Source organism: Ailuropoda melanoleuca, chromosome 7 (genome assembly GCF_002007445.2).
Source record: "Ailuropoda melanoleuca isolate Jingjing chromosome 7, ASM200744v2, whole genome shotgun sequence".
Lineage (NCBI taxonomy): Eukaryota > Metazoa > Chordata > Mammalia > Carnivora > Ursidae > Ailuropoda > Ailuropoda melanoleuca.
The window spans coordinates 13,597,800-13,623,650 of NC_048224.1; the positions used below are offsets into that span (position 1 = coordinate 13,597,800).

The 25,851-nt window shown below is 40.7% G+C and overlaps 2 protein-coding genes across 6 annotated transcripts in view; one reads left to right on the top strand and one right to left on the bottom strand.

Moving 5' to 3' along the window:
* The window catches only part of FOCAD (focadhesin), a 297,598-nt gene extending 292,087 nt beyond the window's left edge, over window positions 1–5,511 (top strand). Inside the window, exons 42-44 of one of the 2 annotated variants that reach the window (XM_002918527.4) lie at window positions 825–1,076; window positions 3,071–3,146; window positions 5,120–5,193. In XM_002918527.4, coding sequence (XP_002918573.2) covers window positions 825–1,076; window positions 3,071–3,146; window positions 5,120–5,193 — 402 coding nt within the window. Of the gene's footprint in view, window positions 1–824; window positions 1,077–3,070; window positions 3,147–5,119 lie in introns of both variants that reach the window. The other variant, XM_034663973.1, reaches the window with a different exon arrangement.
* Window positions 5,512–12,914: 7,403 nt separating this feature from the next.
* The window catches only part of HACD4 (3-hydroxyacyl-CoA dehydratase 4), a 38,997-nt gene continuing 26,060 nt past the window's right edge, over window positions 12,915–25,851 (bottom strand). For 3 of the 4 annotated variants that reach the window (XM_034663976.1, XM_034663974.1, XM_034663975.1), the window contains exons 6-7: window positions 14,699–14,824; window positions 12,915–13,871 (exon numbers count right to left, since the gene is read on the bottom strand). In XM_034663976.1, the coding sequence (XP_034519867.1) occupies window positions 13,789–13,871; window positions 14,699–14,824 (209 nt within the window). In that variant the 3' untranslated portion in view covers window positions 12,915–13,788. Of the gene's footprint in view, window positions 13,872–14,698; window positions 14,825–18,178; window positions 18,280–25,851 lie in introns of those variants that run through there. The other variant, XM_034663977.1, reaches the window with a different exon arrangement.

A 25,851-nucleotide genomic window follows, 5' to 3' on the forward strand; every position in this document is an offset into this window, starting at 1 on the left:
GGGGGGATGGGTGAAATAGGTGATGGGGATTAAGAGCACACTTACCTCGATGAGCACTGGGTAATACATGGAATTGTTGAATCACTATATTATACACCTGAAACTAACAATACACTGGAATTAAAATCTAAACAGATCCTTGGAAATCATAGATATAGGTCAGGAGCCAAACTCTGGTGGGTCTATTTCAGTTCAGGGCTGAACATACTGAAAAAAATTGTTTTAAAAAAAAGCCTAATGATTTGTTGTGACTGACTCCCTTATTCCAAGAACGCTTGTTTTTAGTTTGTCTTCATGCTTACGTTTCTGCATTAATGGAACAAAATCAAGTCTTTGCCACTCAAATATTTAGGTGAAATAATGAGCACAGAAAAATAAAATGCATGGGGAGGGTCGTTTGTCATTGTTCAAAAGTGGAATCAGACTATACCTCTTTTTAAAAATCCATTTTGGTCGCATAACAGTAATTCTGAACATCCCTTTCCATATCACTCCTAACGAATTCTTCAGTCCTTTGGAAACACCGAAGCAGGGGATCTCAGTAGGATTAGGGATGAAATAAGGTTTCTCCTGCATTCTTAGAGCAATAACAGTGAAACTGTTGGGCCTTCTGGCTTACAAGAGAGGATCCCTAAAACCTTCTGGAGCCCTAAAATGTCTGTTCATTAAGTGTGGGAACAGAGTTTGCTGCTGAGTCCGGTTTGTCTTCTGGGGTGAAGGGGAAGGTGACATTGCATCACCCCCACAGGGGCTGTGTGCATGAACGTGTGTTACTCTGACTTGTTAGAGCATGTGACCTCACTTTGTTTCTATTTCCTTTGTAGGCTTTGGACTTCTTGTTGCTGCTGTTTGCAACCGCAGTGGTGACATGGGCAGACCATGCTGCGCCTCTCCTCCTTGGCCTCAGCGCCAGCTGGTTGCCATGGCATCGGGAAGGTGGCCCAGCGGGGTCAGCTTCAAGCTTCCTTGGCAGGAGTCCAGTGCACAGGGTCACTCTGCAGGAGGCTCTCACTCTCCTTCCCGGTAGCATGCCTCTTCTGCTGCAAAAAGAGCCATGGAAGGAACAGACCCAGAAGGTGAGGTTGGCAATCCCCTCCGTGTCAGGGCAGGTGGCCATCTTCTCTTGGGCAATTTCTGCCGTAGAATTGAGGTCGGTAGTTCAGTGAAACCGCAGTCACCCCGTGGGCTTTCATCCTCAGCCCCGAATCGCGGCCAGATGCAGACCCTCAGAGACTGAGGCTAACTGCTGCCCAGAAGCAACAGTGACAATAGCAGCAACTCACTTCCAGGGGGAGGTGAGGCGGAAAGAAGAGCTTATGCTTGCCCTCGATGTGTTCTTGATCCTGGGGGTGAAAGGATGAGTGAGGCTGTGAATGCTCAGAATGTCCGAGTGAGGACAGATAGGAAGGCAGGTTCAAGGCTGCAAGGATCGTAGGACTAGGAGATGACAGCGGTGCTGAGCAAGGGTGGGGACGATCTGTCATGCCGGGGTTGGGGGGGCGGGGACATGGATGGGTGTCCGGACCATGCACATTCTCGCAGCACCGTGAAGGCTCCTCATCACTTGTTCGGTCCTGCAGCCACGTTCCGGGGGCCCGTCCTGCTCCTGGCCTGAGCTCGATGACGTGGGGAAATTTGTGAAGGTCGTCACCCTAGCCCTCAGGAAAATCCAGACTGTAGGAAGCACCTCTTCGTTTTTAATGTTGAGTCTCCCCAGGCTCCTGGCTGCGTGCGGAGCTTGTGGAATACCGTGCTCCCTCTGCTGCTCGTTACGTGGCTCTGAACAGCCTTGAAGACACTTGATTGAAAGATTCTTTTTTGAATCCCATTTAATGAAAACTGGATTTCTATGAGTTTGAAAGCTTAAAGCGAACTTTTTGTGGCTTATTGTGAAAATCCGAACATTAGTCTTTACAAATATTTCTGAGCTATGGACCCACAGGTTAGCCATTGCACAGCTCCACTGAGCATCTCAGTTAAGAGGCTTTGTTTTCGTAAGTGTTCATATTATCCCAAATTTGGTGTTTCATTTTAAGTCAAAATCAATTCAGATGTGGTATCCCCTTGTGTTTGGTCTGGCCTGGGACACCGTGATCCCTTTGGGCTACAGTGCAGTCATCCTGTGTCTGTTACGTATTTGTAGCTCTTGATTTATTTACTTACCAGTCGGATATCATAAAACAAAATTGAGAAAAAAATTTTTTTAAAAAAATTTAATCAAAACAGAGAACTAGTATTTTCTTTCTATCTGACTCTTTCTTGCAAGCCAGTGTCTATGTCCAAAGTTAAACTACCTGGTACCTGTGACTAACATACGTGTTTTAGTCGGGATTGGCAGCATTCAGTCATTAATGAAATTACCCTCTACCTAATTCAGGAACCATTTTGGCTGTACCCTGGAGATCAGTCAAACTCCTGAGTAGTCTGAGTTTCTACCTTCTACCTCATTTGTGGATTTATTTGCAGTTAACACACTTGGCTCTGCCTAATAAATTATTTTATGCCTTTCTACTGCATTTCAACTTCCTGTTTCAATTCCATTTGGGCACAAATTGTTCTCATCTACGGAATATCTGATTTAGAAACGGAGGCTTATGTCTGATGTGTTTCCCTATTTACCACCCACCATCGAGCCTGGGCCTCGATGCATGCAGCGTCAGGCAGCAGGATTCAAAGAAGCAGCACGAGGCTCTGAACTGGGTTGAAATCTGGACTCTGCCTTTCACCGGGAGTGGACTTGGGCAAGGTTCTTAACCTCTCTGGTGCCCTCAGACGGATGAGAGGGGAAGCTCATGGCACGCTGGAGGCCCACTGGGCCCATGTCTACCTTGCCGTTGAAATCTATAACAGGTCTCAGGGTATTTCACTGAGAAAGGAGTTTTGACTTTGCTGGCTCATTGGCCTAAATGGGAGCTGTGTCCGGCTTCCCCATCTCTTAGGCCTGGTCCCCTTCTCATCTCCAGTCGGTGAGCCCTGCACTGAGTACATGTCTGCAGGCCCAAGGGCCCAACCGGTCTCTCACTAATAGTCGGACTGTCTTCACTGACCCTGCTCTTCCTTTTCACCCTAGTTCATTGACTGGCTCTTCAGCATCATGGAAAGCCCTAAAGAAGGCCTCTCGGCAAAATCCAGGGACCTTTTAAAAGGTATGACTTCCGTGCTACATGCCCAACCACCCGTGGTTGTCTTTGCTGCAGAAATGGCATCCTCGTGAATATCGGCTCCTGAAAGGGCTCATCTGAAGTCCGTGTACAGAAGTAATCTGGAGCTGTCATTGTGCGGCATTTTGAAGTAGAAAGTAGATTTAAAAAGAGTTCCATGCCTTTAAATTTAACTTATTTTTAAATAGCTTTTAAATGTTTTATTATGATGGCAAACTTTCACTTTAATTAAATTTTAGAAAATTCAGGAAAGAGCAAAGGGAATCCAGAGTCCCATTGCCCAGTGGCAATTTTGATATTTTTTCCCTAAGAAGTTTTTGCTCCCTCTGCGTAGGAGTGTTGTTCGAACATATTTATAACCATTGAGCAACTGAAAAAATACACATAGACACTTTGAGCACTGCCTTTTTATTTAAGAGTTATGTTTAAAGCATTTTAACCTATTCCTATATTGGCTTCTTAATAATATTTGTAATAGCATAGTATTTTGCCAAGGGAATTGGACATTTCCCATGCTGTCAGGCGTTTGAATAGTTTGTGTTTTTTATAATTCTCTATAGATTTGTTGAACTATGACTGTAGGAACACAAACATAGAATATCTTTCTGTGAGAATGATGTACATTACTTTATTCCTAACTGAGAAGTCTTTTGGGCGTTGGTCCTGTGGCCTGAGACAGCTTGTACTGTCATCTGTATCTTAGGTCTTGGGGGTCTGGTCCAACCCATGGCTGCCGTTGAGATGGCCCCTGACATGCTGTAAGATAATGCACTGGGAAGTCTCAGCTTGGGAAAATCACTTCCTGCTTACACTTGTGGTGATTTATCTGGCCAGCCTGGAGTCTTAGGATGACCATATTTTATTCTAATTACAGTATAATTTGTTGGTTGCCAAACAAGTAGGAATTCCCTAATCGGTTGGTTCTGATCCCTCTCCCTACCACCGCCCCCCACATATGCGAAGGGCGTGTATAGGAAGTGGATTGAGATCAAGCGCAGAGCTTCGCTGGGCATGCGGGCTGTGGTCTGACATATGTTACTTGATCTGTCCCTTGAGACTTGCTAGGATTTCCTTCATTTGTTTGCTTCAGGGAGTGTGAGCTCCTTTTTAATGGCCATGAATCTACAACACCATTGGTTGCTCCAAACAGACACCGTTTTAGGTCATGAAGATAGCAAACAACTTGATACTGATGAGGAAAATAGTTATTTGGGTCAAGGAAGTACACGTTCACTTGATTAGATCGTCAAGGGCTTATTAGAGTCACACACAAGAATTGTGTAATTGGCTCACCTACATTTCCTCCCTATTATGTTTTAACTAACATCTCAATATATTTATATTAATATCCTAAAATAACATCTATAATGAGTGACCTAGAGGAATTACACAGAGCTGCCCTACTTTAAATTGATCCCTGAGGGACCCGTGATGAATAAGAAAAGGTGTGGACTTGTGAGCACGTCATCGAACGCAGATTGGCACAGTCACACCTGCTCCATCGGGCAGCAAGGACCTAACTTCTTTGCAGGATCAGTTTTTTATTTTTCTTTCTTACCTTTTAACTAAACATCTAATGGAAAAATCATATTCATGTAGAAAAAACACAGAAATCGGTAAGCAGCTTTTTTACAAAGGGGACACACCTATGCAATCATCACCCAGATGAAGGAAAAGAAACCAGCACCCAGAAGTCAGCGTTTGTTAAACTCTGCAGAGTTTCCTGTTAACTGGTTGCAGAAGAACTTAACAACAAAGAAACCCTTTCCCCCAGATTTTATTAATCGTGTTCTACCACTCAAATTCTGCCTAAGGCTTGATGGGAATTCTTAGTCTTGAAGATGAGCCCTGTAAGAAGCAGCCAAGGTCTGTTCTGACACGTTTTCCATCTAAATGACCTTTTCAAATGCAGTTTCACCGAATGCAACAGTGCACTTTACTTTTTTTTGTCCCCTTAGCCACCCTGCTGTCCTTGAGAGTTCTCCCTGAGTTTAAGAAGAAAGCTGTGTGGACCAGAGCTTATGGTTGGTGAAGCATTGGGGTGGCCAGCAGCATCCTCAGCTGGATGTGGAAAACCACAGAAATGGAAGGTTTTCAGAATTCATGCCTGGGAGCGCTGAGCTACGATGCAGAGGGTCGGGGGGCATGAAAAGGTGGACGCAGAACTGACGCTTGACCGGTGCGTGCTAAGAGAAGGGGGCATTGCTTTGGGGCCCAGGCCAGTTGGGACTGAAACCAGAACTTGAATTTTCTTTTATTTGGCTAGAGTTCAACCTGAAGATTTTCTTTGTGAAGAGTTGACTACATTATCTTCTCCCCGTAAATTCTAGTAAAATAATCTTGTGAATTTTGTGCATGTGACTTCTTTGTTTTAAGGCACGGGGAAGGTTTTGCCGGCAAAGCCAAACTATAGTCGTGACATCGGCACCCTGATCGATTTCCCATGAAGTTTCTAGAGGATATTCGCTGACTCAGTGTTTTCTTATTTTTACTGATAAAACACTGTCTTGGAACTTCTGTCCACACTTAAAAAATTAGCCTGGTGCGTGTTGAACGTTAGCTGAATCAGATTCATTCGTGGTGGCTATACTTTTCTTATGCTTGGGTCTCTTGAATGCAGTTGAAAGTTTCTCAATTCAAAATAGCTTCAACCAAGGAAGAGAATGTTAGGTCACAAACCAAGAAGTTCAAGAGTAGATCTGATCAGGTCAGTCAGCTGCCCCCAGTGAGTCAAACAATGCCATTAGGGCGTAGATGGGATCACGCTACGTAGTTGGTAAGATGGCGACCAGCAACTTCAAAGGGAAGGAAGGGTGTCTTTGCTCGTGGGTGCGGCAGAAGCAACATGGAGAGGACTCTGGTTCTGCTTGGGTCACATGAGAGTCCCTGAACAACTCTGCAGGCCTTGAGAGTTGGGGTACTTCTAATGGACCAGGCCTGGGTCCTACCTGAACCGGCTTTCCTCCGGGAGAAAGGTAATGGAATGCCGGGCAAATACCTCCTTGAAAGAACAGTGTGTTTTATAAGTATACATCTCTGTCCTGAGCAGGGTGACTGGTGGCCTAATGACAAGTAAATGAAGTTACACAACCGTGTCCTCAAGGATAGTTTATTCAAGGGCTTGAGAATCAGCCAGCATTTGATCTGTTTGCTGCTTGCTTTTCCTTCATGCTGGCTTGAACCAACCATGTGAACGTACTGATGGAGATAGACAGTTAGATACGGTCTCTGGGGAGAGAGGGTGTGCCACCCGAATAATACACCTTTGTGTCTCCAAGGCCATAGCAGTGCCTGGTAGAGCCCTCAGTATCATTCCCACGTGACGTGTACATTCATGTTGTCACTAAGTGAAACTACCTACCACTTAGGTTAAAAATAGCTCTCCTAGTTTTATTTTCCGAATATATGGATTTAGGATTCGGGTTTCAGATATTTGTGGTTCACTGTGTACTTCACACTCTGTTCTTTCTTTTGCTGAACGTCAGTACGGCGCCGAGATGCTTGCAGAAAAGGGGACGGGAGGGTGAGCTTTCAGGGTGTTTTCACCTGCAGTGCCAGCATTTCATTTTTATTACCTCCTCGGAGGCCAGGCTGGAGGGAAATGAATTAGCAGCCGAACATGTTCTGGGAGAAGCCGGCTTCTCTTTCCTTCCCACTGCATATGCTTTGTTTTACTTCCTGCCAATTAGTGATCGCAATTCATCTAACATTTATTGTTAGGTGCCAGACAATAAGTTCACTAGAACTTTCTCATTATCTTACTTCACTCTTACAACAAGACTGTGAAGAAGCATTTTCTATTTTAAAATGGAGAAGATACATCTAATCAGAGGCAGAGCTACGTAGAACACCGAAGCCTTAAACCAAACCCAGATCCAGTGATCTCCTGCTGCGTCGGGGCATTAGCGCCCATTTTAAGAGGAAAACTATGAAGGATGAAGCCTCTTGCATGCTTCATATGGATTGCTGTCATCAGATAAAAGAAATAACCCTGAAGCGCGGGAATATCGTCAATAATATTGAAATAAGGGTGGCGACAGATGGTGCCTACACTCACCGTGGCACACGTCGCGAAATGCGTAGAGTTGTCAGACGTCTGTACTGACGCCCGAGACTAACAGAACGTGGTATGTCCACTACAAACCCAAAAATCAAAAAAGGACACCGCCTCATGTTCCTGAGCTGCCGGAACTGGGAAGTTGAGGAGTTGTAGTGAAAAGGAACAGGTCTCGGCGGGTTGAAGGACTTTAAATTCCTGGGGCAGCTTGCAAACGTGGGCGGGGGGGGACAGTGAAGGGGAAGTGGGCTCTGAGGAGCCCGTCTGCACTTACACCCTGAGTCGCGGGCAGAGCTTGCCGGTGCTGGAGGAAGGGTTGAAGAATCAGCCCTGACTTCTAAGCCCGGCCTGCCTTTCTCTTCTCTGCCTGGTTTCTTCTCAAACTCTGTCCTTGCTCCTGCCCTTGACAAGAAAACAGAAGGGTACAAAATGGAGGCTATAAAATACATCGGTATCCTTTCTTCCCTAGCCAACCCCTCTCCTGTTTTTGTTTTCAGGGGTCTCGAGCTTCAGATTTGTAGGATTTTCCATGGTAACCTCTAAAGAGAAAGTGTAAGATGCTAGGGGTGCCTGGGTGGCTCAGACGGGTAAGCAACCAACTCTATTTTTTTTTTTAAAGATTTTATTTATTTATTTGACACAGAGGCAGCGAGAGAGGGAACACAAGCAGGGGGAGTGAGAGAGGGAGAAGCAGGCCCCGCTGAGCGGGGAGCCGGATGCGGGGCTCAATCCCAGAACTCTGGGATCATGACCCGAGCCGAAGGCAGATGCTTAACGACTGAGCCACCCAGGCACCCCAAAGTGACCGACTCTTGATTTTGGCTCANGGATGCGGGGCTCAATCCCAGAACTCTGGGATCATGACCTGAGCCGAAGGCAGATGCTTAACGACTGAGCCACCCAGGCACCCCAAAGTGACCGACTCTTGATTTTGGCTCAGGTCATGATCTCTCGAGCCCCACATAGGGCTCCATGCTCGGCTTTCAGCTGCTTGAGATTTTCCTTCTCTCCCTCTCCCCCTCCTGTGCTCGCTCACTTGCTCTCTCTCAAAAAAAAAAAAAAATCTAAATTTGAAAACCTAAAGTTTCTAAAATCTAAACACACTAAGATATTAGGTCACTGGGATAATAACACTCTTTGTCTTGGTTACCTGTATGACCTCAGGTCAGAATTGTTAATTCCCTCAGGATGGCTCACCTTGTTCTCCAGAAACCAGAAGTCTCTGCCTTTTTAGACCAGATGTTCCAAACTATGTGTGGAAACACTTCCTTCAGAAGTCATCTTCAGCTGGATTTTGAAATCACAAGTTGCCAAGACAAAGAGCATGCTGGGACAGACTAACAATGAACGTGTGGGGTGAGCGCCTTTGCATCTCAGGACACCCGGACTCTTGATTTGGAAAGTGTGCATTTGGAACAGATGTTGGGATCCATGCAGGGGCCTAAAATTATCTTTGTGTTTTGTCATGTAATGACTCCATGGTTACTAACTACAAGGCTGTTGATAACTTTTTGAAGTTAATTGTCGTCCTCCAAAATGATTTTAACAAAAGATAGTGATACTATAATCACAAAAGGAGTAGGACTTTGTTAGGGACTCAACTACTATCTTGAAATAACTTAGTAACTTTGAAAATAAGCAGTTTTAAGCTTTTGGTAAACATTTTCGTAAATTGCTGTTTTAGAAGGGAAATCAGATCTTGTGCCTAGGGGGATGGGGCCTTCACTAAAGCCAGAGCTGCAGGCTAGGCCTCTGGCGAGTCTGTGTGAGATGCTCCACGAGCCTATTCCCAGCAGCCGGCAGTTCGGATGGAACCAGGGGACAGAACGGGGCTGGGACAATTCACATCCATCATCCTACCATCGCAGAAAAACACCTCCCGGCGTCAGCTTCATGTAGAAATGAGTACCATCCTCGCTCTGGTCCTGCATGAGGTAATATGCTTTTATATTTTCTGGAAGGAAATTCTTTATTCTGATCCTAAACTCTCATTTTTTTAAAAAATGTAAGATATATATAATAATTATGAAGTTGTGAGTGTGCATGGAATGTGCTAATTTCATAAACTGTACAGAATTCTTTAAAATTGCCACTTAGAAAGATGGTCTTATTGTCAAACATAAGGAAGTTGTGAAATAATTTTTAGCTAAATTATTGGATATGAAACTAAGTAAAAACGACAGGGATGACTCCCTGACTTTGGTTTTATTTCTTGGATACAAGGAATAGCTTACCTCACAAAGTAGTTGTGAGGATAAAAGAATACAAAACTATGCTTTATAAATTCTAAAATGTAATAGAAATGTTACCACTTTTAGATGTTTCACTGAAAATAGTTCTCACGTTTGATGATCTGTATGTTGGTACTTGGGAAGATAATGGAAATTTAACAAACTGTTCTCCCTAAAACATTTCTAAAACCAAGTAGCCCATTAAGAAAGGATACTTAGAGAAGTTAAACCTTCTTTTTGTCTCTTCTAAACATGAACTGCCCTTTGAGAATAATCAAATCTAATTGAGACATCACCTTAATTAATCTGATAGATTTCTTAAAACAGGTCTTTTTCTGGAGGTACTGGTAGTAATCTACAAAGCCAGAGCTGCACAACTCTGAGTGTGTACTGTGTGCCCAGAGTGAACAGGGCATGACATTCCTGCCTTCACAGAACTTACATTCAGAAAATATAAATCAGGAAACCGTCAGATAATTTTAACGCATCCAGGAAGCATGTCACAAACCTACTTCTGTGTAGCTCTGTATCATTTTACAAGGTTTAGTTTACCATACTGCATTTGTTCTTTACAATGAGGTTGGGCAGTTAAGGAACGGAACTCGGGGTCATTCGCTTAGTAAACAGTGGAGCTGGAGTTCACATCAAACCCACTGCTCTTACTTCCATCCGGGCCATGGTCTCTCACAGGACCCCCGTGGCTCTGATGAACACCATAAAGTGAGTACACAGTGGACACCTACACTTATCTGCTGAATTAAGGCATGTTCTCAACTAGTTGATTTTCATATGGGATTGACGGTTACCTTTACTTAAGATGAGATTTTAAACTCTAGCTACCCTAGCAAAGATACACGAATTCCTCTAGCATCTTTTAACTAAACATACAGTAAATGCCATCTCAGTTCTAAAAACAGAACCACATTGTATGGTGGCTTTTATATAAGTTTGATTTTATTTGACAGCGAGAGAGGGAACACAAGCAGGAGGAGCAGCAGGCAGAGGGAGAGCCAGCCTCCCCCGCTGAGCAGGGAGCCCCATGCGGGGCTCGATCCCAAGTCCCTGGGACCATGACCTGAGCCCAAGGCAGACGCTTTATTGACGGAGCCACCCAGGACCCCGGTGTAAGTTCTTGTAGCAGTTTTCTGTCCGAAGCTGAAATACTTTAGACTCAAACTGTAGTGTGCGAGGGGCATGGGCAGTTCCTGGGTCCCAGGGGAGCCCACCAATCTGGGTCCTAGGTGGCACCCTGTTAGTTCTAGGACTGTTGCTCCCTCGAATATACTTTGAAAAAGTGCCGTATCAAAGGTAACATAGCAATTAGGGCCAGAAGCCGAAAGTAAAAATTATCTGAACAAGGGAAAATATCATGTTTACAAAGGAAAAATAAGCAAATGAGAGGAAGATGTTGGGGAAAGCGGAGATCATTTGTAGCATATTTTAATTTTAAATCACTTTGATACTTTTGCACAATAAAATGTAACTTTGTACATAAATGTAAGATTCTCTGTGGAAACATTTTGGATACAGATGTTATAGCTGCATCACCTTGTGAAAGAAATACAAAGTCTTATAGGTGCAACGTGCTCAAGGTAGGCAGAATAAGGTATCCTCAGACTAACAAAAGTTAACTTCTTTTCGGGACTTCAGTCAGATGTGGTACATTGTTTAGTAACAAATGTGTTTGCAGGAGGCCTGGTGAAGTTTTATAATTTTGTGCCTACAGTGTGCCAGGCACCCCACTACATTTAAGTGTCTCTTGAAGGAACGCAGACGTGTATGCAGCAACTAAGAATAAACTCACTCATTCTAACATTCACCTGTCTATTGAACAGAAACATAAGACCGGGATAAGTGCAATTCTTGAAAAAGCATACTGGGGGAAAATGAAATGCATTGATATTGAATGGATACTTTTGGAAGCAGTGTTACCGCTTTTCATTCAACTATTTTGATAAAGTAAAAGCCCAGGGACTTTGATGATATTAGTGTCTGTGCGTTCTATTTTTTTGGCAGACTTTTGCCGAGTGATGAAATAAATGCTTTGAAGTAATTTTCATTCAAAGCAGTTTAACCCCCCCTACCCCCCACCCCCTTTTTTTAAGCTCCAGAAGCACTGCTGATGGTGAGTACTGCACCTTAGTTTGGGTTATAGGAACCTGAGGCAATGGGACTCGGCACTGAAAACCAAAGAGTTGTTTGTTTTTTGTTTTTTATGGTTTTGTTTGTTTTACAGAGAGGAAGAGAGGGAATTGGGGAGGGACAGAAGGGGAGAGAATCTTAAGCAGGCTCCACACCCAGCACAGAGCCCAATCTCATGACCCTGAGATGATGACCGCAGCTGAAATCAAGAGTCAGACACTTAACCAACTGAGCCACTCAGGTACCCCAAGAAAGATCATTTTAGAAGTCATGTATTATGCTTTTAAAATATCTAGTAGTTTGCTATCTCATTATATTTATTAGATTTGAGAAACTAAGCCTTTGACAACACTGAACAAAATGCAATAGAGAGTTGATGGACAGTTAAATTAACTTGGCAATCTGGGTGATACCCAGTTAACTAGGTAGATGTGTACTGTCTAGGTTTCTTGAACTTGAGTGGAAGAGAAATGACATCCTTATTTCCACTAACCTCTAGTGAAATTTAATTTTTCTTTCCCTTATGAATACAGGCAACCAACCACAATGATAACCGTTGTGACTGTGTCACCAAAGGAGTCACAGATCTTTGTTACAGTTGTTGCAGGGGACTGAAATTATCATCAATCCAGAATTATCAATTGTGTTTCTTTTTAGTCTAAGAAGTAGGCAGGTTCTTAAGGTAATTTAAAAATTATTTAATAACAAAATTTTAATTTCTTATAATGACCCAATAAGATACAGTTTAATTCTTACTCTGCAACTGTAGTGATTCTAGATGTGTGTAGTACTTCAGCAATCTAGCCATGTTGACTGAGAGGAAGCTTGACTGAGTCACCCAAAGTTTGCCAAGGGATTCTGTTCTCTTTGTACAATAAAGCTTTCGGTATTTTTTAAATTTAGAAGTAAAATAATAAGTAACTAACTTTAAAAACAAAACGTAGCTTTTAAAAAGCTCTTATTTGAGAGTGGGAGGGGTGGAGGGGCAGGGACTAGCGGATTTCCTACTGAGCAGGGAGCCCGGATGCAGGGCTTGATCCCAGGACCCTGGGATCATGACCTGAGCCAAAGGCAGGCTCTTAACTGACTGAGCCGCCCAGGCACCCCTGTTTATTTTTTTTAGAGAGGGAGAGGGAGAGAAGCAGACTCCCTGCTGAGCACAGAGCCCAACTTGCAGCCTGAACTCACAACCTGAGCCAAAATCAAGAATCGGATGCGCGACTGAGCCACCCAGGTGCCTCAAAATGTAGCTTTTTAAAAGGGTAATTTATTTTAAAATTCCAAATAGGATACTAAATTTACAAAGATATCAATTACTAATAATTGTTTCTTTTTAAATATTTTATTTAGTTACCAGTTTTTTTGTAACTGCATCTTACTACCTGGTTTTTATGTCATAAAGTATTTAGTAAACTTTCTATACAGTTACTGGATAATAAGATTCTAGCATTCTTTCAAGAAATGGTATTAGTCAATGATTCATGTATTTTAGATCTTCAAAGAGTTTTCAAAACTCTAGGTGATGACTTATGTGTGACATAGTTATTAGCAATAATTCAGTAATAATATGAAACACCACTCATTCTTCATTGCCTTGCCTCCTTTAAAATAACTATAGTTTTACCTTTTGTCTCCCTGTAAGGTAAGTATATGGCCTGATTTCAACCCCCCCGCCCCAGAAAAGGAATATGGAACATTATTTGTATATTTACCAAGTCCAAATATTAATGGATACTCTTTCAGGGTTTGGAAAATGTATACTTTTCTAAGCATGTCTCATGTGTAAGATGGGGGTGAACTCTGGCCCTGGTGACAACCGCAGAACATATTTCACGTTGTTGCCCTCCTGGGGAGTCGCTATTTGCGAACTCCAAAGTGAAACGAAATAGATGTAAACAGGTACAATTCTGGCTAACAACTTTGGTTTCTCACTTTAATTGAAGCCATTCCAGTTAATCTATGTCTCATTCACCTTACAGGAAAATAAACTTGTATAAAGTCCACAGCTTTGGTCAAGTAGGTTGTACAGAGAATGTGTTTTGAAAATCTGCGAGGATAACAGGCTGCTGTGATCTAAGTTTGAAAAGAACAGTTGTGTCGAGTACCAGCTATTTTCCCACCGGAAGGCTTCCTGTGCTGGTTGCTGCAGCTAACTCCACAAGCCTGTTTTTTCTTACGTCACGTCGGAACGCGTGCTTCACGTTTTCTTCTTTTTAAAGGGAAAGACTCTGAGGACGTCTCTTCTTTCTGAGTAAAGATGACTGTAGGTATAATACATACCTAACATGGAGAAGGAAGTGGCAAAAGTAAGGCTGATTAACCATTTATCTGGAAAGAACCATGGTTTTAAGATACAGTCAGGGTGCTGCTTGGAGTCTGAGGACAAGACCCTTGCAAGGGAGACTCAAAGAAGGAACATGTAAACCAGGGTCCAGGACAGGGAAGTAAAGCAAACTCCTCTGCCCTCCTGTTTTGTTTAAGGCAAGGAATGAACTTCCCCCTCTCTTTAGGGTAGCGCTCTCTGCCACCCGTCAAGTTTCACATCTGTCTTCTCCCTTATGCATTGTTCTTATTTGTCTGATACTGACTGGCTCTAGAACAACGACCTTGGGGATTTGTCAAGGTTAGAGCTGCAGAGAGTGAAATGTAATCACAGAAGTCCTTTGCCAATTAAGTTTTCTTAACATTTAAGTTTTTGTTCCACACGTTTTTCTTGTGGTGTTAGCACCTACTCCCACGTGCCTGCTGGGAAATGCCAGTGCATAAAACCCAACAAACAGGAAACAAAATAGATAGAAATGGCCCAGCCTGCTTAGTTGGACATCTACATTTTCTCTGTAGATCCCTGTATCCATGGTCAGACTTCTAAGTTTCCTACACGACTCAGGTGTTACCTGCTGGTAAACCTGTTCTTGTTTATACAGTGAAACACTGATCTATTTGATCTTGTGATGACCTGCAAAAACCATTATAACTTCTAGGTGCTTTCCTAACAAGCCGGGCTTCCTTCTCGTTTCTCCCATGTCCACAGACCTTTCTGTTAAAGTAGATAGCACACACCAGAAAGCACTGGAAGAGTGCAAAAACAAAACAGAAAAGCCACTTACCTATAAAGAGCATCATGAGATATATTTTCAGCACGTACGGGAAATAGATGGATAAGTCAAAGGGCAGCTTTGTGGAGTAAGTGCCAAATGATTCAAAATAAGGCAGCGACTGATAGATGGCAAATGCTGTTTGAAGAACAGAGAAGGAATTGTGAAAGGTTCCCCTCATATCACTACAGGAAGGTATATACGTAAATGTCTACGGAGTTGAAGGAATTTTGAATTTTATGACAGTTGCTGAATCCTTTAGCTAAAGCTACAGTTTGATACAGAAATCAGAGTGATTTAACTGGCAAGGCCGTTACAACAATGTGACTTGTTGAACTTCTGTCCATTTTATACTTGGTTATACCTACACAAAAATCATTTCTGTTTCTTGAAATGGTATCCCCCCCCAACCCTTGTCCTCTTCTCACAAATAGGAAAATGAATTTGAAAAATGCTGCATATAGTTTCTTCTTGGTACCATAGAGATTCTGAAAAGCTCTGCAGTAAAGAAACTGGTTTTACTCAACATTTACTCAGCTTAACTGGCCTTGGAAGAGCTCCTCCTTCCTCCTCACCCACTAGTAGAACTTAAAGTATGCTGAGAAACTCTGGGAGAAATGGCGGCCAAAATATTTTGAGGGAGGAGGCTGGTGTCAGGTAAGACACGGAGGGTCAGAGAGGCAGGGGCAGATAGTGGGGATAGGGTCCTGAGCTCACCTCATCCTGTGGACACCCCAGGTGAACAGCTACATCTGCACAACTCTGAAAACCACCAAAAGAACAGACCTTCCACAGCTAATGGTAGAGAGAAGGTCACATGGAAAAGGGTAGGGGGAGTGGAGTTGTGGCTGGTGCCCCGGTGAGACTAACCTCAAAAGGGAGGGACACTACAAGCATGGAGAAGCCAAAGGACCACACCCCACACCAGAGACTTGTGGCACTGGGGGGATCTGCGCTGCGAACATGAGTCCCTATCACATCTGGCTTTGAAAACCAGTAGGGCTTATCTTTGGGAGCCTTAAAAATCAGCAGGATACAAGGTGAGTAGAGGGAAGGAAATTATAAAGGTCAGAGCAGAAATAAATGACTAAAAAAAAAAAAGCAATAGAAAAGATCAATGAAACCAAGAGCTGTTTCCTTGAAAAGATAAAATTAATAAACCTTTAGCCAAGCTCATCAAAAAAAAGAGAGGACCAAAATAAAACCCAGAAACAAAACAGCAGAAATAGTAACTGATTTACATAAATACAAAAGATTATGAAAATGTATATGCCAACAAATCGGACAACTTAGAATAAGTTCCTAGAAACGTACACCTTTCCAAAATTGAATCAGGAAAAAATAAAAAATCTGAATAGACTATTAGTAACAAAGTTGAATGGATAATTTAAAAAATCCCAACAAAAGTCCAGGCCAGATGGATTTGCAGGTGAATTCTAACAAACATTTAAGAGTTTATACCTATTCATGGCAATCTATTCCAAAAAATAGAAGAGGAAGGGAAGCTTCCAAATACATTCCATGAGGCCAGCATTACCCTGATATCAAAACCAGACAAAGACACTACCCCTCCAACCCCCCAAAACACAGGCTATTATCCCTAATGAACACAGATGCAAAAATCCTCAATAAATAGCAAACCACATTCAGTAATATTTCCCATGATTAAGTGGGATTGATTATGGGGATGCAAGCGTGGTTCAATATTTGCAAATCAATGTGATACACCATATCAAGAAAACAAAAAGGATAAAAATAACAATCAACAGATGAAGAAAAAGCATTTGACAAAATTCAGTATTTGATCATGATGAAAACTCAACAAAGTGGGTTTAGAGGGAACATTCCTCAACATAATAAAGGCCACATATAGAAAAGCCCAAAGCTATCATATTCAATGAGAAACAGAGCTTTTCTTCTAAGATCAGAAACAAGTCAGATGTCTACACCTCCTACTTTATAGTTACTAGAAGTTCTAGCTATATCAATCAGACAAAAGGAAACAAGAGGCATCCAAATTGGCAAGAAGTTAAACTCACTGCACATGACAAGATACTATACATAAAAATCCTAAAGACATCTCACACACACACAAAAACTATTAGAAGTAACAAATTCAGTAAAGTTGCAGAATATAAAATTAACACATAGAAATCAATTGCATTTCTATACACTAATAATTAAGAAAACAATCCCATTAACAATTGCACCAAAAAGAATAAAATACTTAGAAATAAACTTAACCAAGCAGTGAAAGACCTATACTCTGAAAACTATAAGACACTGGTGAAAGAAACTGAAGATAATACAAATAAATGGAAAGATATACCATGCCCATGAATTGGAAGAATATCATTAAAATGTCCATACTACCCAAAGCAAACTACAGATTTAGGGCAATCCCTATTCAAAATACAATAGCATTCTTTATAGAACCAGAACAAATCATCCTAAAGTTGGTACAGAATCACAAAAGACCTCAAACAGCCAAAGCAATCTTAAGAACACAGCTAGAGATATCACAATTGCATATTCCAAGATATATGACTAAGCTGACATAATCAAAATAGTATAGTACTGGCACAAAAATAGACATATAAAGGGGCACCTGGGTGGCTCAGTCGGTTAAACATCTGATTCTTGGTTTTGGCTCAGGTCATGATTTCAGGGTCATGAGACTGAGCTTGACATCGGGTTCTGCATTCAGTGGGGAGTCTGCTTAAGACTCTCTCTGCCTCTGCCCACCCCCGGCTCTAAAATAAATAAATCTTTTTTTTAACAAAAATAGACAGGTAGGGGATATCTGGGTGGTTCAGTTGGTTAAGCATCCAAATCTCAATCTCCTCTCAGGTCTTGATCTCAGGGTTGTGAGTTCAAGCCCTACACTGGGCTCCACGATGGGCATGGAGGCTACTTAAAAAAAAAAAAAAAAGACCTAGATTAATGGAACAGGATAGAAAGCCAAGAAATAAACCCATGCCTATATATTTTGTCATAACAAAGAAGGCAAGAACATAAAATGGGGAAAAGACAGTCTCTTCAATAAATGATGCTGGGAACACTGAATGGCCACATTCAAAAGAAAAACTGAACTTCTTTCTTATATCAGACACAAAAATAAACTCTGGATTAAAGACCTAAATGTGAAACCTGAAACCATAAAACTCCTAGAAGAAAACAGGCAGTACACTCTTGGATATTTCTCTTAGCAACATATTTATGGATAGGTCTCCTCAGGAAAGGGAAACAAAAGCAATATAAACTATTGGGATTACACCTAAGATTTTGTGCAGTAAAGGAAACCAACAAAACAAAAAGATAACCTACTGAGTGGGAGAAGATATTTGCAAATTATTTATCTTATAAGGTATTAATATTCAAAATATATGAAGAACTTACATAACACCAAAAATGCAATTCAGTTTGAAAATGTGCAGAAGACATATAAATCCTCAACATCACCAATCATCTCAGAAATGCAAATAAAAATCACAATGAGATATTACCTCAAAAAAACAAGTGTTGGCAAGGATGTGGAAAAAAAGAAACCCTTTTGCTTGCACTGTTGGTAGGAATGTAAACAGGTGCAGTCACTGTGGAAAACAGTAAGGAGGTTTAAAAAAAAAATCAAATACAGAAATACCATTATGATCCAGTAATTCCAAAACTGGGTATTTACCCAAAGAAAACAAAAACATCAAGAAGATAAATGCATCTCTATGTTTATTGCATCATGATTTACAGTAACCAAGATATGGAAGCAACCCAAGTGTCTATCAATAGTTGAACGGATAAAGATGTAGTGTGGTGTGTATACACACAAATATACACAACAGAATATTACTTAGCCATAAAAAAGAAGGAAATCTTACCATTTGCAAGAACATGGAGGGACTAGAGGGTACTATGCTAAATGAAATAAGTCAGACACAGAAAGACAAATGCCACATGGTTTCACTTATATATAGAATCTAAAAAACAGAAGAACAAAAAACAGAAACAGACCCATAAATACAGAGAACTGATGGCTGCTACAGAGGAGGGGGTGGGGGGCTTGGGCAAAATGGGTGAAGGGGAGTGGAAGATAAAAGCTTCCAGTGATGGAATCAATGAGTCACAGGGCTAAAAGGTACAGGATAGGGAATATAAGCAAGAGCACTGTAATAGTGGTGTATGGTAAGAGATGAAGCTACCTTGTGGTGAGCATAGCATAACACAGAGCTGTTGAATCACTATGTTGTATGCCTGAAACTATTATAACATCGTGTGTCACCTATACTTAAAAAAAAAAAAATCAGTGGGGCTTAACTCCAGGAATGTTAAAAATCAGTAGGCTTAATGCCAGGAGAGTCTGAGGGCAATAGGAAACTGAGTCCCAGCACTTAAGGACCCAGCATAATAAGTAGATTGGCAGAGACTCAGTGCAGAAGCAGCAGTTTGAAAAGTACATAGGGTACATGTCGAGGAAATTTACTGACTAGTCTTAAATTGTGTGCTAGAAGGGCAGGGATCTTCAGGAGATTTCTCTGGGAACAAAAGTGCTGACAGGTGCCATTTCTCTTCCCCTCCCCCAGCCTAGATGGCTAGACACTTATGGAAGTTAGCGCTAACCCTGTCTATCTTGCTAGCACCATGTGATTGACCTGACCCATCCAACCTGCCCCCTTCAGCAGGCAACCCTCCAAAGGGGCTCCTGCCTCCCACACCCTGAAGAAAGCCCTGGCAGGGACAAAGCTGCTCCAAAGCGACTCCTGCCCTAGGGAGGGGAGAAATAAGCCCCACACACCAATGCACCCACAGTTTCAGCAACCCGGGATCTCTGCTGGCTGTGCAGGGAGTAAGCCCTGCACTTTGGTGCAAAAGAAGTTGTGCTAGAGTGGCTAACTGCAGACACAGGGCTGACTGCTGGTCTTCCCACCAAATAGTCACAGAGGCCTCAAACAGCCCTCTCAATAGTGTAGGGACCAAACCCTGCCCAGTGTGCCCACAGCAGGCAAAGTGGGTCACGGCAGCTGGCTGAACTGAAAGCAACTGTGGCTCAGCCACAGCAGTAAGGCACATTTAGCCCACACAGTGGACATTCCTAAAGTGCCTGATTTTGAAGACCAAGGGGAAACTGTGCTACAGGATTCCACAGGACCTCTTCAATATAAGGCCACTACTTTCAAGACCAGGAGATGTAGCTGACTCATCTAATACACAAATACAAAGAGTTAGACAAAATGAGGAGACAGAGGAATATGACCCAAATGAAAGAACAAAATCACAGTAAAAGAGCTAAATGAAACAACCAATGTGCCTGATAAAGAGTTCCAAGTAATGGTCATAACGATAATCACTGGATGTGAGAAAAGAGTGGATGATCCCAGTAAGAACTTCAAGAAAGAGGAAATAACGAACCAGTTAGAGCTGAAAAATTCAAAAAATCAAAGACACTGGAAGGAATCAAGAGCAGATCAGAGGATACAGAAAAACAGATCAACAATCTGGAAGACAGGGTAATGGAAAGTAATCAAGTTGAACAAAAACCAAAAAAGAATAAAAAATGAGATCAGTTAAGGGAACTCAACATCGTCAAGAGTAACAACATTCACATTATAGGGATGCAAGAAGAGAGAGAAGGAAGCAGAAAACATTATTTGAAGAAATAACTAAAAACTTCTCTAATCTGGAAAAGAAAAGAGCATCACATTTCAGGAAGCACAGAAAGCCCTTAATGAGATGAATCCAAGGAGGTCTACACCAACAAACATAAATTAAAATGGCAAAAAGCAGTGATATACAATGAATTTTTATATATTTTTTAAAAGATTTTATTTATTTATTTGACAGAGAGACAGCCAGCGAGAGAGGGAACATAAGCAGGGGGAGTGGGAGAGGAAGAAGCAGTCTCGCAGTGGAGGAGCCTGACGCGGGGCTTGATCCCAGAACGCCGGGATCACGCCCTGAGCCAAAGACAGACGCTTAACGACTGCACCACCCAGGCGCCCCTGGAATGAATTTTTAAAGCAGCAAAAGAAAACCACTGCACACAGGGAAATCCCCAATGGCTATCAGCTGATTTTTTCAGGAGAAACTCTGCAGGCCAGAAGGCAGTGGCATAATTAGACCAGATGGCCCTAACAGATATATACAGAACATTCCATTAAAAAACAGAACATGCATTCTTTTCAAGTGCACACAGAACATTCTCCAGGATACATCAAATGTTAGGCCGCAACACAAGTCTCAAACATTTTAAAAAGAAGACCTATCAAGCGTTTTTTTCAACCATGACGGTATGAACTAGAAATCAATTATAAGAAAAACTTGAAAAGAATACAAATACAAGGCGGCTAAACAACATGCTATCAAACAATGAATGGAGCAACAAAGAAATCAAAGAGAAAATTTAAAAAATACACGGAGACAAATGAAAATGGAAACACTGCAGTCCAAAATCTTTGGGATGTGGCAAAAGCAGCTCTAAGAAGGAAGTTTATAGCAATACAGGCCTAGTTCAAGAAACAAGAAAAACTCTCAAACAACTTAAAGTTATACCTAAAGGTATACTCCAGATACTCTAAAGGAGCTGGAAAAAGAACAAAGCCTAAAGCTAGCAGAAAGTAGAAGGAGGGAAATAATAAAGACTAAAACAGAAATAAGTGAAAAAGTAAAAAAACCAACCAAACAAAAAAACCAGATCAATGAAACCAAGAGCTGGTACTTAGAAATAACCAAAATTGATAATTCTTCAGCCAGACTCATCAGAAAAAAAGAGAACTAAAATAAAATTTAAAATGGAGAAGAAATAACTGATACCAGAGAAATACAGAGGATAAGATAATATGATGAAAAATTATATGCCAACAAATTGGACAACCTAGAAGAAAGAGATAAATTCTGAGAAATATACAATACCCCAAAAGTGATTCAGGAAGAAATAGAAAATTTGAACAGACCAATTGCTAGTAATGAAATTGAATCTGTAATCAAAAGACCAACAAACAGAAGTCTGGGACCATATAACTTCACAGGTGAATTTTACCAAACATTTAAAGTGTTAATACCTGTCTCAAATTATTCCAAAAAATAGAAGAGGAAGGAAAACTTCCAAACTCATTCTACAAGGCCATCATTACCCTGATTTCAAAACCAAAGACACTGTTAAAAGGGAAAAAGAGAAAAAAAAATAGCCAGTATCTCTGATTAACAGAGTGCAAAAATCCTCAACAAAATACTCGCAAACTGCATACAGCATTAAAAAAGATCATTCACCATGAACAAGTGAGATTTATTCCAGGGATGCAAGGGTGATTCAATATTTGCAAATCAGTAAATGTGATAATATCACACTGACAAGAGGAAACATAAAACCCATAGGACCATTTCAATAGATGCAGAAAAAGCATTTGACAAAATACAGCATCCGTTCATGATAAAAACTCTTAATGAAATGGGTTTTGAGGGAACATACCTCAACATAATCAAGGCCATATGTGAAAAACCCACAGCTAACATCATACTCAATGCTGAAAAACAAGGTTTTTCTCTAAGATCAGGAACAAGACAAGGATGTCCACTCTCACCATTTTTATTCAACAGAGTACTGGAAGTCCCAGCTGCAGCAATCAGACAAGAAAAAGAGGTTTCCAAATTAGCAAGGAAGAAATTAAGCTAGCACTTTGCAGATGACATGCTACACCACATACAGAAAATCCTACAGACTCCACCAAAAAACTATTACAACTGATACATGAATTCAGTAAATTTGCAGGATACGAAATTATCAGAGAATTCTGTTTCATTTCTTCTATACGCCACTAACCATTTACACTTGCATCAAAAAGAATAAAATACCTAGGAATAATCTTAACCAAGGGGATGAAAGACCTACACTCCACAAAATATAAGACCCTGATGAAAGAAACTGAAGATGACACAAATGGAAAGATCTACCATGCTCACGGATTGGAAGACTATCATTAAAATGTCCATAGTACCCAAAGCAAACTACAGATTCAATGCAATCCCCATAAAAATATCAATAGCATTTTTCATAGAAAGAGAACAAATAATCCTAAAATTTGTATAGAACCACAAAAAGACCTTGAATAGACAAAGGAATCAAGAAATCTTGAGAAAGAAGAACACAGCCAGAGGTATCACAATTCCAGATTTCAAGACATGTGACAAAGCTATAGTAATCCAAGCAGTATGGTACTAACATAAAAACAGATACACCGATCTGTGGAACAGAACAGAGAACCCAGAAAGAAACCCATGCCTATACACTCAATTAATTTATGACAAAGGCAAGAATTTACGGTGGGGAAAAGACAGCCTTTTCAATAAATGGTGCAGAAAAAAAAAAACGGGACAGCTACATGCAAAACAATGAAATTGGACCCCTTTCTTAGACCGTACACAAAAATAGACTCAGAATGGATCAGAGACCTCAATGTGAATCCCAAAACCATAAAACTCCTGCAAGAAAACATAAGCAGTAATTTGGACATCACCCTTAGCAACATATTTATAGATAAGTCTCCTCAGACAAGGGAAATGAAAGCAAGCTTTACTATTGGGACCACATCAAAATAAAAAGCTTTTGCACAGCAAAGGAATCCATCAACAAAATAAAAGACAACCTACAGAATGGGAGAAGATATTTGAAAGCAAAATATCTGACAAAGGGTTAATGTCCAAAATATATAAGAACTTATACAACTCAGTACCAGACACTTGGTTAACTATCTGATTAAAAAACAGGCAGAGGACCTGAACAGACATTTTTCCAAAGAGATACAGATGGCAGACACACGAAAAGATGCTCAACATCACTTATCATCAGGGAAATGCAAATCAAAATCATAATGAGATATCACCTCACACCTGTCGGAATAGCTAGTACCAATAACTAACTAACTAACGCTGGTAAGGATGGGAAGCAAAAGAAACCTGATACATTGTTGGTGGGCATTTAAATAGGTACAGCCACTGTGGAAAACAGTATGGAAGTTCATCAAAAAAATTAAAAATAGAAATACCATACCAGGGAACTCATACTTACTAGGAAATGTCACATTCAAATATTAAATGGGAATGGGGTGAGCAGTCTTAAAGGTACAGAGACCCTCATGTTGAATAGACACGAGTGCACTGCATGAGTGAATGCTTAAAATATACTTAAGATTTTGTCTTATATATTTCTTTCTGAGAAATTATTGCTTAAAAAAATGGATAATTACAGTGCCAGTTTAAAAAAATAAAAAGAAATACCATACCATCCAGTAATTTCACTACTGGGTATTTAACCAAAGAAAACAAAAACACTAATTTGAGAAGATACATGCTCCCCTGTGTTTACTGCAGCACGATTTACAATAACCAAGGGAGCAACCCAAGTGTCATCAATAGATAAATGGATGAAGATGTGTTAACGTGTTGGAGAAGATATACATATACATACACACACACACACACACACAGTGGAATGTTACTGAGAGGGTATTATGCCAAGGAATAAGTCAGAGGGGAAAAAAAATCAGATGATTTCATTTCTTTTTTTTTTTTTTTTTTAAAGATTTTTTTTTTTTAAATTTATTTATTCGACAGAGATAGAGACAGCCAGCGAGAGAGGGAACACAAGCAGGGGGAGTGGGAGAGGAAGAAGCAGGCTCATAGCGGAGGAGCCTGACGTGGGGCTCGATCCCGTAACGCCGGGATCACGCCCTGAGCCAAAGGCAGACGCTTAACCGCTGTGCCACCCAGGCGCCCCAGATGATTTCATTTCTACGTGGAATGTAAAAAATAAAAAACAGACTCTTAAATACATAGCACCAACTTGTGGTTGCCAGTGGGAGGTATTTGGGGGACGGGCTCAATAGATAAAGGGGATTAAGAGGTATAAACTCCCAGTTATAAAATGAGTAAATGGTGGAGATGAAAAGTACAGCATAGGGAATATAGTCCATAATACTCTAATAATGTTGTACAGTGACAGGTGGTGACCACACGTACTGTGGCAAGCAACGAGTAATGTATGGAATTGTTGAATCAGTATGTTGTGCACCTTTAACACTGTATGTTAATTATACTTCAATAAAAATAAAAAGGAGGTTCTATGAAGTTATATCTCACATATAGATTTTTTATGACATTTTATGAAATGATAATGTACTATAGTTATATAAAATGTTGAAGGGTACACGGGAACAATGCACTGTTTTTGTAACTTCTTGTGAGTCAAATTATTTGTAAATAAAAAAAGACAGAAGAAATGTTGGGCAGCCACAGCTATTAGAGCCGGCCTGAGCCGGATGCGTGGCAGGGGCGCAGGGTCCGCAACTGACCTGCCATCTAAGATTTCCAGATGCTGCACGTAAATCTCTAGCATTTAATCAGTATAAACCGTTGATTTGGTTATCTATAGAACTTGCTTTTGTCTTTTATATTATTGGATGGGAAACTATAGTTATTTTTAAATATTTGAGTCATTAAAAGTAGGTTTTCTGAACTACATATTTTTATATTCTGGGGCATGTGACATATAAAGAAACATATAAAGGTTAAGACTACAGTTACCTATATTCTGCCACCCGGAGCCATTACTGACATTTTGTCACATATGCTACCAGACTCTTTTTCTTCATATACTTTGCTTTTTAATTGCAAGAATAAGTTTATGAATCTAATTTCAATAAAAGAAATGGGTTTTATGGCAAACATATTGGAACATGGCTTTCCCAGAAATGTGAAGGCTTAATGTTATCAAATAAGGAGAATGGAAAAGTTTTCTATAGTTATTCATCTTTTATCTTTAGGAAAAGATTACTCCTATCTCTACCTTATTCCTTTATAATATATTCTTTACAGTATTTTTCATATAACAAAGGAATGTACTTAATAAATGGTTCAATGAATGAAGAATTTCATTCTCAAATCTAGTTTTTTGAGCAATCTGTTTTTTTTTGTTTTTTTTTTTAGTTTTTAAGAGTATTCTCTAGATTCTTTTAAGAGTATTCTCTAGATTCTCTAGATTCTTTTGGCATAGCCTATTCTAAAAATAAGTAATTCTTCTGAAAGCAAAACAAACTTTAAAGTTACACCTAATATGATTTACTATAAACTTTTCTCTGGTCATCGGTAGACAGAAAACATGTGGGTAGAATATATACACTTTA